Genomic DNA, 13,328 nt, shown 5'->3' with positions numbered 1-13,328 from the left:
TTAGTGTGGAAATTTCTATTATCATACTTATTGTATGGTAATAGAAAATTTGAATAAATATTTCTTGCAAGTGGCATTATAGAATGAACAACTAACAATTTTATATTCACTATAAAATGCAAATAATTTTTTATAGAGCAGGAAATAAAATAAAACAAATCCCATGAGAAACATTTTTTTTTATCAGTAGCACAACTTCTGACTATTATGAAGCCTTTATTATGTGGTTGGCTGCCTAACGTTAATTCACTTTGATATTATCATATTCTTAAAATGCATACATTTCTTTATTACTTCAGTTTTAATATAAATAAATTATTATCAATTGATTTCATAGATTACAAAGACAGACTTTATTATAATAGATGGAGAGCAGAGAAACTTATATACAGTGACCTGTTCACTGAAACTGATAATTATTCAAACAAAGTCCATCTTACTAGCCAAAAAGCTCTAGTTCATATTTTTATTTTCTGTTTGAATTTGTTGAAGTCTAAACTCTTATACAGATATAATTTTTGAAATGAAATTATTACACAATTTCAAAATTGAAATTCTTTCTCAGTTATTCAAACATGCCATTATTTACCTTGGAAAAAAAATGACTCTAAATCTCATCCTGCACAGAAATTTCAATACATCAAATCTCTAAACATCAATAACAGCATGTTATATACACTTCTGTCAATTCTAATACAATGAATCCTATCATTTGTCAAAAAAAAAAAAAAAAAAAAAAAATTGGCCATCAAAAAATGCATGTTAAAACTAGCTCATTTGATCCATATGTGCCAAAACTGGATGTTCCTATACTGATTGCATTCTAGAACCAAATGTATAGATAACTATTTACTGGATTCTGATTCTAGCTTTATTAATAGCAAATAAAAGGTATAAAAAACATAAAATTTTTAATGCTTTGATACCAATAAATTACATTTTATCTTGAAAAAACTCATTTTACAAGGAAACTGTATCAAAATCTGCTTTTATTCAAATAATCACTCAATATTCAAAAACAGACTTGGCCATTGCTGTTTTAAAATGAGACCTTAATTTTTCTCTGCTAATAAAGTTATGTTGTTTCAAAGCAAAAAAGCCACTTCTCAAAATGTCCTACAAATTTTTCCATAAAAGTATAAGATACCATAAAAAGCTCAAACAATAGAAAATACACAGTTCAAAAGAAGCACAAATAACATATTTTTGTTGATTTACTAATTAATTTTATGCCTACAATTAATTCATTTACAATAGAAATATAAACTGAAAATATTATTGCTTATGATATAGGAATACAATAATAATTCCCATAGCCAAGGTCAAAATTCTACACATAACAGAATTATACAGTAAATAAAAATCAACTTCCATTTTTATTTAAAGAAAAATAGAAAAAAGTTTTCAGTATGTTACTTTTTCTAAAGTTATCTATTTTAAATTTCTAAATAATTTCTTTCCCTTGAATTTCGGATTTTTGGTTAACTATGAACTTGTGGTGAATAGCATATAAGCCAGTTAACAGCTCTTCTACCCGAACAATTGTTTTGGTATAATGGTTTAGTTACTGGACTGCTAACCACAAGGTCCCAGGTTCTATCCTCGCGCATCACTTATTGCTAAAAACTCATCTTCATTCTTATATTTGAATCTCTTAATTTACCTCTAAAACTTACTTTTAAGTAATATTGCATTGAATTTCATTTCAATATACCCTTTATCCATTCATTAGTACACATTATTACTTTTTTACATGCTTCAACGTTATGGCGACGTTTCGATTTGTCATCTGGTGCGGTATATAACCTACATAGGTTATTGGTATAAAATTCAATTCTCTTTATCTGTTAATTAGACAATCTAAAGATTTTTTGATTATAAGAATAATGATTAAAGCCCATAATCAGAATAACGTTTCAATTATAAATATTAAATACATAATAATAGTATAAATATTCATTATAAAACTATCACAATCCAAATTTCAGGGGGAAAAAACAGCTTTTGTATTTCAATTCCACTTTAATTATTTCAGCGAACAGAGCAGCTCACGAGTAATATAAATGTTGTAATTGTACGAATTCAAACGATATTTAAAGCGGAATATCTAATAATAATTTTAAAGTTACTTATAACTTTACCAAGGACCTACTGTCTGATGATGTAAATAATTGTTAATAACTTGTTTTTATTGCCGACATCGTTGATACCATTATAGAAAGACTCTAACACCGAATCGTTCATATCAAATGAGTTCCTCAGAATCACGACGTTGAAATAAATGGATGGATCCGGATTGGAAGTGATATTCAGATCCTTCTCTTAGGAAAGACTTGAGGAAAAAAATTTGGTAGAGAGTATTTTTAGTCTGATGGTGTATAATGAGCTATAAAGTTCCTGGATTTAAAAAAAAAATCTAAATACTTCAGAACTTCCGGAACGTATTTCTAAATTATTTTTTCACAGAACAATTAATAGTCTTTACTGAGAAAGCCGGATTGATCTTATCAAAACGAAACCATAGGAGAAAAGGCGGAGCTTCTCTCATTGATTGACATTTTGTAGTTCTGCTAGGGTGGCGTTAAGTTCGTTTATCAAAATACTGCCTCAGCCAAATTTGTAACCAAATCGAGCGCAGAAGCTTAACTGCAAACTTTAAAAGGGTGTATTCTTTACAATTATTTTAGAAGCACACCATATCAGTGTATTCTCATTTTGATAATGTCGAAACCTATCTTAGGATACTGGGGTATACCTGGACTAGCTGAACCCATAAGATTTCTTCTCCATTTTAAGAATGTGAATTTCGAGGATAAAAGATATTCTTTCGATGCTCGTTCTGAATGGGAAAAAAATAAATACTCACTAAACTTGGATTTTCCCAACCTACCATATTACATCGAAGGAAATGTGAGATTAACCCAGAGCAACACTATTTTGAGATATCTAGCTGGAAAGTATGGGCTTGATGGAAATACCGAAGAAGAAAAACTTCGAGTTTCTCTGGCAGAGCAACAGATTTCAGATTTCCGTGGCAGCTTGATTCAGCTAAGCTACAGTGAGAACTTTGAAAAACTGAAACCTGGTTTCGTTGCTAATGTCCCAGCTCAATTGAAATTAATAGCCGATTTCCTGGGAGACAGAAAATACTTAGCCGGCAGCTCAGTTACATATGCAGATTTTATGACCTACAATGCAATTCATTTTTATCGGTATCTCATTCCTAATATTCTTGCCGATTATCCAACTTTGAAAGAATACCAAGGAAGAATCCAAAATTTACCGGAATTGCAGAGCTACCTCAAGTCAGAGGCATACAAGCGTTGGCCCCTTTTTTCTCCTGCTGCTCAATTTGGGGGAATAGGACCGGAACCGAAGCAAGAGTAACTGTGCAGTTTTGAATTAATAACAAGGCGTAACATTTTTAAGTGCTTTTTTCCGCTATTGATATGCTTATAAATGTATAATGCAATTTTGGCTATAAGGTATACTAAAATTTAGGCTTTTGTTATTGTTATTACAGATAGCTGTGTTGAAATAACTTTAATGTTTATAAATTTAATGAATTTTTAAAATTTATAATGGTATTATTAATATTTTCTATCCTTACAACAATTATATATTTGCATAATATGATATGCATAAAATTTTGACGATTGTAAAAACTTTGTATTCAGATTTTTTTTTTAAAAAAAATGTGATATTTTATAGTATGAATTTTGGATCCATTTATCAGAGTTGAAGGTAGAAAATAAATTAGTAAAAAGTAAAAATTTTATTTACTTATCGACTGCCTTGTTAAAAAATAAAAAAGTAATTAGAAATGGCACTATTTCAGAGTTTACAGCTGAATCGGAAAATCCTACTTTACTTTAATTTGAAACTCATCGCTGTATATAATTTTGCTCTATATAAAGGATTTTAATGATAATCTTCAAATGTGCCCAGTTAAACAACAATTTTTTGAACTAAGTTGTCGATAGAATGGAATTCTTTAAATTTCTCTAACAAACCGTGAAATCGAGAGAATAGTTCTTGTAAGCTCAAAAACATTGCCATATTCTTAAATATAAAAATTAAAATGTAGACAAGAATTCATTTTTGATTTTAAATTTTAGTTGAAACTTCCCAAATAATTTTTTTACACAATTTTATGTAATTTGACTTTTATATACTAATTTAATTTCATATTTATAATGGTGATATTTTTTATTCAATTCCTCATGTATGCTATAGTTTTGAAATTTTTGTTCATTACCGAAATTAATATTATATTTTGATACTTTTTGGACATTATTATCAAGTAAGTTAATAATTTGAATTAAATTTTGGTTATCAAGTAAACTAATAATTTGAATTAAATTTTGATTATCAAGTAAACTAATAATTTGAATTAATTTTTGGTTATCAAGTAAACTAATATTTTGAATTAATTTTTGGTTATCAAGTAAGCTGATAATTTGAATTAATTTTTGGTTATCAAGTAAGCTAATGGTTATCAAGTTAATAATTTGAATTAAATTTTGGTTATCAAGTAAGCTAAAGGTTGAATTAAATTTTGGTTTTATATGAAAGTACCATCTGAATAGGAATTGAAAAAATAACCGATTACAAAAATCACAATATTTATTATAATGTTATTGGAAATATAAAGAGATTAAAAAGTGGAAAATTAAAAGTTTTTGAAAATACCCTTTTATTAGCTTACTATAAAATATAAAATAATTTTTGTTATTAGAAATATAGAGGTAAAACTGAAATGTAGTGGTAACATGCGAAGTGCTGAAAATAATACTATACGGAAATTAAACTTCAATGACTGTCATAAAAAAAGAATATTTCTATATATTTTTAAAAAATTAAAATGATATTATCAATGTGATCAAAATTCTAATTTCCATAAAGGCTCGATTTTTTTCCCAACGCAAATGTAGTCCAGAATGGAAAATTAAAAGAAAAAAAAAGCAAAAGAAAACTTGTAGATATAAAGTTTTATTTCTAGAAAAAAAAAAAAAATTCAATTCGCTTTTTTTTTTTTTTTTTGAATACAAGTTAAATTTGAGAATTTCTTTGCAGTTAAATCCTACAATTAAAGATTATTCTTACTAATAAAAGTTAACAAAACTCTGATGAAATGTGAAAAAGGTAATAAACTATTAAACATGCACAAATGTTCTCATAAAATAAGTAAAAATTGATCAAACATTTACTCACATCAAACTATAAGTAAAAACGAAATTCATAATCGATCCAAGAATCTTGAATGTTTCTGTTATTCTTAAGAACCAAAAGAGTTTATTTCCTCATGTGATAAGTGTACATTTTTTATTATTTTTATTGTGATTTTGATGTAAAAAATGCAGTTATTTTTTTTTAAGTTCAAAAACTATTGTTAAGCATATTTATTCGACTATAAAACTTTTTTATGAATACTGATTTTCTTATAGATAATAGTCATCGATAGTAAAAATTTAATTTGTAGCTGTATAATTTAAATTCTTCCGATGGAAAGTTTTTTAGGATTTTACTCTATAATAAGATTTTAAGTTTATTTCTTCAATGCTGTGGATAAAAAAAAAAAAAAAAAAAAAAAATTACCATTATTTTAATTTTTATATCTGGATTGTTAATAAAATTTTTCTGAAATTCAGTGGGTTTTTTTTAACATAAAAATAATATGGAAATAGCCATATGAAACGTGTCTCAATAACTATTTTCGAAAAATATTAAATCCCTAATATCCCCAATTCATAGAAATTCTTAAAAATGTGTTGAATGGAATGAAATGAAGAATATGGTGATAAATTATTTAAGTGGAATTCAGTTATCATCATTAAAAAAAATAATATGAAAATTAGTTTATTTCAAAAATAGACAAAGTAAAAATCGTTTTCATTTTCCTAGAAATTTTATTTCGTTAAATATTACCCCAGATGATTATATAAGGTCCATAAGATGTTATTTTTACCCGCAGAATAACAAATATAAATTCAAATAAAGCATAATTTTTCGTATGGGCTCTAAACTGGGTTGAATAACACCAGTCTGAGAACAGCGTAATTATATTCTATTATCTGAGTATATATTAGCAATGATTTCTTCAGCATACGAAATTTTATGGGCCTTTAAATGCTCGATTTGCGAATGGAACTAATGAAAAAAATATATATATAAAATGAATTATTTAAATGTTTCAAACTGATAAGGGAATAAATGACTCCTTTAAATTTTTTTAAGACTTGCCACTTAATAACGCATAAATAAACTTCCGAAACTCTTAATTTCTGCTGACATTCAAGGTCATATCTTGCCAAAAAGAAAAAGTACATCTTTAGCAGATGTTACAGCTTAGGATTCGAAATTTTTTTATGTTGAATCAATGGTATCTTTATGATCTTCTGCTTTTTCAAGGGCAAAGGAAATCGGATTTAAGAAAGATGAGCTTTCTAATCAACCGAAATAACAACAAAAAAAATATCATAGTAAAGTGTCCTACTTAAGTATAAAGCAATCCAAACAGAAACAACTTGATGCACACGAATGTTTGAATCAAAGCGAAAAAAGCAAGCCTTAAGTTCAGGTTAATCTTGAATTTAAAAAAAAAAATAATAAATAACTTTTTGCAGCAATGATATTAAATTGCTTTCATTCACTATTAACTGTTTTGCTGTCTTCATTATCTGATTAGGCGATTCCATTTCGTGAATGGGCTATCTTATTGTTTCAGTTAAGAATCCGTACTTTCGTGATCCACTTCAGGTTTTTATGAGTTGTATGTAATTTTTATATCGAATTATAGCGTCTTGGAATAATTTCGGCTTATATGTTTGAAAAGCGGCAATTCGATGCTTGTATAATATGCGCACATGACAATTAAGGAGCTAAATTAATTATTTTTGATTTCACGCTTTCATTTGAAAATTGTCACCCAGCGAAAGAAACATTCTAAAACTTTAAAAAAAATGTGTCTAAATTTTTCTGATTTTGCTTGTTTAAACTATAACATAGTTTATTCGTAAGCAAAATGAATTCAAATTTTTCCTATATTGTATTGATTTTTCTAATAACATCTTGTTAAAATATCTTTTATAATTTGAATTCATGTCATAACATATATGTTTCTGTTAAAATGTGAAATATATTATTTCATAGAATCATCCTTTATTTCATGATATAACTGAAAAACTTTTAACTATTCTACGAAATAACGAATTTCATAATGTAAAGGTAACACATATATAAAATGTTGATATTTCTTTCTTTCATGAGTTAAAAATATTCATGATTTTTTTTTCTTTGTGTGAGACATTTGTAGAGTGACACATTTTTTTATTGTTGTTCAATGTATACTATAAAAATATATAAAAACTTTTGAACATATAAGATGTAAATTGTGATGTTTATTTTGGAATTTTATTACATAAATACTGCATTTATTAAATATACCTTTTGTTTATTAAAATTACTCATTTTTTTTACAATTGTTATTACTAAGATTATTAATGTTGCTAATTTCCAACTAATATTTTATTTATTAAAATTACTTACTGGTTATTTATTAATTAGATATTATTTATTGAAATTATTAAATATTAAAAATAAATATTTAACATCCTTATTTTAAAAATAACGTTTTCACTTGCTGTAACCGTTTTAGAATCAATTTTTCTTAATTAAAATGTTTGAATAAATTTTCATTATCTTCCCATCAGATTTGAAACTAGGTTCCAACGTATTTCTGTGGATGCCTTTGAAATTTTTGCATTTGATGACAGTCACAGTTATTTCCTCTTTCAGTGGACTAATTAATACTAGCTTAAATTTCACAGGGTTAATTCTCATTATTGTATTTAGACATTTGCCATAAAGATTCATTCCTTTGATTCGGATAATCTATCTAATTAGGCGAGTCTATTTTCGCTTTTTTCAACTGTAACTGAGGAAACGTAATCTAGTTAAATGTTAGGTGTGAATCCCATATAATTCACGCAGCACACACAGTTTTAAAAATTTACAGACGTGTGAATTTCGTATTTTATCGCAAGAAATTTTATTACAAATTATTAAAGTGATTACATTTAGCAAGTTCTTAAATATTTTTAATCCACTGAGTAATTAAGTTAAAATAATGATGAGCTAATCACGGCCCAGTTAAAGGCTGTGTCCATCCCGACGCAAATTTTAAATTAATAATATAAAAATTTTATAATTATTTTAAGAGTCTTAATTGTAGCGAAAAATATTTACAACAAAATATAGCTACTTCATATTAATAGCGATATTTTTGGAGGAATATAGTCCTAATTGCATTTCTTGCGCTGATATTAAGATTTTCTTTTAAATAATATTTTGAGAGCTCATTGAGTTTTATTATAAATTAAATTGGTTTGATTTCGTTTATCTCGTTCTTTTGAAAGGATTTTTATAACCTGCTCTAGAAAGACTATAAAGGTTTTTAGAATTCGACTAGCTAATAAAATTTGTATGCGTGTATATGATCGAAAAATTTCGGAATTTCTTACATTTAACTCTTTGCACTCGAAAAAGTAATTCGATGCATAATTATTCACTTAGTACGTGGACTTGTTTATTGCTCCGAGCAATAAATACATCGTGGTGGAATGATGATCGTTATGATCCGTGCAGTGGAAGCAACAGGACGTATGTTTTGGAGAAACTTTGTTTAATTATCATATTTCACACAAAACAAACACGAAAAGACAAGACATTAACGCGCGTACACTTTAACAGAACAGTATCACATCTCATTAATTACAATCGCAATGCACTATGGGATGCGTACTTAATCAAGCATCGCCATCTATTATCCAAAAGAGAAGATAGAGTAATGCAACTTCTATTGTTTTAAAGTGAGTTAACCTGAAAAATGAATCAATATCTTTTTACCGTTCCGTAGGTATTTTTGAAATTTAAAATATAAATAAGTAAAATTTCAAGATGATGTACTGTCTTGAATGGTGATTGTGAGAATACATTCGAGCGTAAAGGGTTAAATCACAAATAAATTATGTGAAATATCATCTTTACTTTATGCCGCTTTCTTACGCTTTATTTGAAATTTCTCATTTGAACTAGGAAAATTTTTGGAACGTCTTAAAATTCGGTTTTTCTAAAGGCGAACGATTTTAATAGATGAAATAAAATTGAGCAAATCCTATTAATTTAAATAAAAAATTTTAAAATTCAAGAACTTAAGTGATAAATGTCAAAAAAAGGAAATAGTCTATCAAATTTTTCTATTATTTTTTTCAGTAAATAGTTACAAATTTTTTTCTAAAAATATTTAAAATGCAAATATGTTAAATGTATTTTAAATAATTTTTTTAAAAAAATTAGGATGCAAGCTTAACAGATGTTTTCTCATTTTTTCATTTATTTGTGTATAAGATTTTTACTATTGTTTTTAAAGAATATACAGAATGTAGTTAAAAGTTGCTCGACAATTTCTCGTATTAATCATGCGATTATTTTCTTTGCTCTTTGAAAAATTCTTGTTAATATTCCTAATTTGCACATATTTTGTTGTGATAAAATTTTATATTAAAGCTATTGCGGATTTGATGTTCTTTAATTTCTATTGATCAACAAAAAAGAATCCACATACCTTTCTGCTGATCAAAGTTCGAGCCAAAATGTCCGGGATAGAGCTTGACTACCCTAAAAATATCCAATAACTTCTCCACATGACAAAAGCAGTGAGTACGTTTTGTTTAACATTTTAATCCAGTTTTATAAATTACAAGCACTCCTTAGGGAGTTCTAACCGACAACTGTTAAATTACAAAAAACCCAATATAAATAATAATCCCTTCTGGCGCCACCAGACCGGAAATGAACAGATGCATCATATATATATATAAAAAACAAATAATAATAAGAAAAGGAATTACAGGAAACTACGAAAACGAATAAAGTTTGTTCGTTTCCCGTTGCAACACTCCCCACTTTGAGTTTATAAGCTGTTCATAAACTCAAATAAAAGTTCATAGTCTTTGGACAGGTCTCAGCAATCGTCCATAACGGGATCGCCTTGGTTCCAATTTTTCAGTTCCGTCAGGTAAGACAGGATGAGAAGTTTCATTCGGAAGGAGAGGCGAAGAATCCATCGTCGGCTCCATGTCGGCTCCACAGTCAGATTCTTTAGAAGGAAGTGGAAGACCATCAGGGGGCTCTATCAGGGAAGTCTTCCTATCTAAAGAGATGGGAAAAGTCTCTCGTCTATTAGCACCTGAAATTAGAGGAGAATTAGTATTGTGTTCAACAGGTTTATCATTTTCGCTCACTTCAAGTGGATATAATTTCTGCACAGGACGTAGAAAAGAACCAAACTTGGTTTTAACTAGAGCTACTCTAGCTCTATTGTCTTTTCCTTGAAACAGTTTCAAAATCCTCCCCAAATTCCAGTTCAATCTTTTGGTATTATCTTCAACCAAAACGATGTCTCCAATACATAAAGCAGTTTCTCTTTTTACCTTTTGTATTTCTCGCAATTGTCCCAAGTATTCCGATCGAAAACGTTTCCTTAGATCCTTTTGGATTCTGTTTCGGTAGGCCAATCTTTTATTAAACTTAGTTTCTTCAATTAGGTCTAAATCAGGCACACCGGTTTCTCTAATATTGTGCAGGAACATTGCTGGAGTAAGGGGTTCCAAATCTTCGGCATCTTCCGAGACATAAGTAAGTGGTCTTGAATTCATTACTCTTTCACAGTCACAAAGAACTGTGTTCATTTCTTCATGATTTAAAGATGTCTTTCTTAAAGTTCTTCTTAAAATCCGCTTCATAAGGCCGATAAGTCTCTCCCAAAATCCTCCCCACCAGGGGGCATTTGGAGGTATAAAAGTCCAAGAAATAGGACTTAGTTCTTCAATATTCTTCAGTTTTTCGAAATCAACTTCCTTCAGTAGACGATGAGCACTTTTCAAATTTGTACCATTATCTGAATAGATGACAGATGGTCGACCTCTTCGTGCAATAAATCTCCTCAAACCTAGTAGGAAATTTTCAGTTGATACTCAAGTTAAAAGTTCGAGGTGGACTGCACGGTAAACCGCGCAAGTTAGGATCAAAATCCAAGCCTTTCTTTCTTCTTTAAGGATGACAGGTCCAGCTAGATCTAATCCTACGATTTCGAAAGTTTCAGCATCTCTCACACGGTCTTGAGGCAATAGGCCCTCCTGAACAAAAACCGGTTTTGCATCAAATCTATTGCAAATGATGCAGGACTTTATAGCTTTTTTAATAGCTTTTCTTGACTTCAAAATCCAGTAATTTTCCCTAAGATGGTACATAAGCATTTGAGCTCCAGAATGTCCATGATGTTCGTGTTCATACATTATGAGAGTCATGACAACAGGATGATCGGAAGGAAGAATTATGGGTAGACGAAAATCTCTATGGTCTTCCCTAAAAAATATTCTGGTTTTCACTCTTAGAATTCCCTCGGAGTCTTTGATAACTTGTAAAGATTTTAACCTTTTGTCGTTCTCATCATAAAAGGCTTCTAACTGCACTTGTTTCAGCAAAATACGTTCAGCCTTCTTGATTTCATCATAATTCAATGGACCTACTGTTCTTCGATTTCTCCCATTCTTCAGATTCTTAAGAAACCTTAAAAGCCAAGCTGTAATTCGGACAATTTTAACATACGATGAAAATCGATGATAATACTTTTCCTCAAGTTGTAAAACAGAAGCGGTTACAATAGTCTTCTTTTCTGAATTAACCACTTCCATATTTGGAAAATGAGCAGATTTTGGCCAATCATCTTTCGACCTTTTGATCCAATCAGGTCCTTCCCACCAATGACTTTTGATGAGGGTCCTCACTGTACATCCTCTCGATGGGAGATCAGCTGGGTTAGAAATACCAGGTACATGTCTCCAATTTTCCACAGAAGATAGTTTTCTTATCTCCTCCACTCTATTAGCAACAAAGGTAGCCCATGGGCCTTCTCTTTTTATCCAATGTAGAACATCCATTGAATCAGACCAGAAAGTGCTTTCAATATCTTCCAAATGCAAATCTCTCTTTATCGCATCAGCTAACCTTGCTCCGATCATGCAAGATAAAAGTTCCAATCTTGGGATAGAAATACCTTTCAAAGGAGCAACCTTTGATCGTGCTTGGATTAATTGGCAGGTCACCTTGCCATCTTTCTCAACTCGAAGAAATGCGCACGTAGCGTAAGCCAATTTTGAAGCGTCGCAAAATACCTCTAGTGACAAGCTGGCGTCTTTAAGATCGAGGTGTGACAGCCTCCGTGAAATTTCTAATTCTTTCAAGTCTTTAAGTTGACGCTGCCAAATTTCAAATTTTTTCTCGATGTCTTCAGGCAATGGAGAATCCCAAGACGCTTCCATCTTCCAGCACTCTTGCAGAATCAGTTAGGGAATTAGAGTGACAGGGCAGGTGACTCCAATTGGGTCAAAAATTCGATGAGTAATGGAAAGTATTTTTCTTTTCGAAACGGGTCCTTCTTCAAGAACGGGCTCTTTGAAAGAGATGGACAAAGTATCTCTTTCCACATTCCACAAAAGACCAAGAACTTGTACCTCGGGCGAATAGAGATCATGCTGATCAATGCTTTCCTCCAAAATAGGTGAATGCATGTTACTATGTCTCCAACCACGTAAGTCGAAATTTCCTAATGCCAACAATTCTCTAGAGTCTCGTTGAAAAGACAAGTATTCTTCGAATGTTTCCACACTCGTTACGCAATTGTCAACGTACATAGAGTCTAGTAGCTTTTCAGCTGCAGCTTTCAAATGCTCAGGTGCCCGTTTTAGATGAAAATTTAATACTGCAGCTAGCAGGAAGGGACTGCATGATACTCCAAAGACTACTCGACAATGTCTATAAATAATAACCTTTTCATGATCGCCACCTTCCCACCACAAAAAACGTAGAAAGTTCCTATCGTTTTCGTGTAAAGCGATTTGCAAGAATGCTTTACGAATATCCGATATTACTCCTATCTTTCTTAAACGAAACCTATTCAAGATTGCAGGTATCATTTCAATTAAATTAGGTCCTGGTTCAATGCAAGAGTTCAGAGAACAAAAGTGTCCATGACGAGCGGACCCATCAAATACAGGGCGGAATTTGGTTGTAGAGTTTTCTTTGAACACAGGTCTGTGTGGTAGGTAATGAATTTTCTTATTTTTGTCATGATCATTTTCATTAACCCTTTCAATAATCCCCTCATTTTCCCATTCAAAAAACACTTGCTCATAATCTAATAGTCTACCATTACCTTTTAGAGATCTTACAGTATTTTTCAACCTTCTTTCGGCTAGTTGAAAATT

The 13,328-nt window shown here is 30.0% G+C and overlaps 2 protein-coding genes across 2 annotated transcripts; one reads left to right on the top strand and one right to left on the bottom strand.

Moving 5' to 3' along the window:
• Nucleotides 1-2,586: 2,586 nt before the first annotated feature.
• On the top strand, nt 2,587-7,406 carry LOC129988891 (glutathione S-transferase class-mu 26 kDa isozyme 51-like). Its single transcript, XM_056097175.1, has one exon. The coding sequence runs from the start codon at nt 2,722-2,724 to the stop codon at nt 3,385-3,387; it is 666 nt and encodes a 221-aa protein (XP_055953150.1). The 5' UTR covers nt 2,587-2,721; the 3' UTR covers nt 3,388-7,406.
• Nucleotides 7,407-10,004: 2,598 nt separating this feature from the next.
• On the bottom strand, nt 10,005-12,383 carry LOC129987713 (uncharacterized). The gene is made up of 2 exons (XM_056095661.1): nt 11,066-12,383; nt 10,005-11,011 (listed from the first exon to the last, which is right to left on the bottom strand). The coding sequence occupies exons 1-2, from the start codon at nt 12,381-12,383 to the stop codon at nt 10,005-10,007; spliced, it is 2,325 nt and encodes a 774-aa protein (XP_055951636.1).
• Between the last annotated feature and the right edge of the window lie 945 nt (nt 12,384-13,328).

This window comes from Argiope bruennichi, chromosome 10, assembly GCF_947563725.1.
Source record: "Argiope bruennichi chromosome 10, qqArgBrue1.1, whole genome shotgun sequence".
Classification (NCBI taxonomy): Eukaryota; Metazoa; Arthropoda; class Arachnida; order Araneae; family Araneidae; genus Argiope; species Argiope bruennichi.
This window is presented reverse-complemented; position numbering and strand designations above follow the sequence as displayed.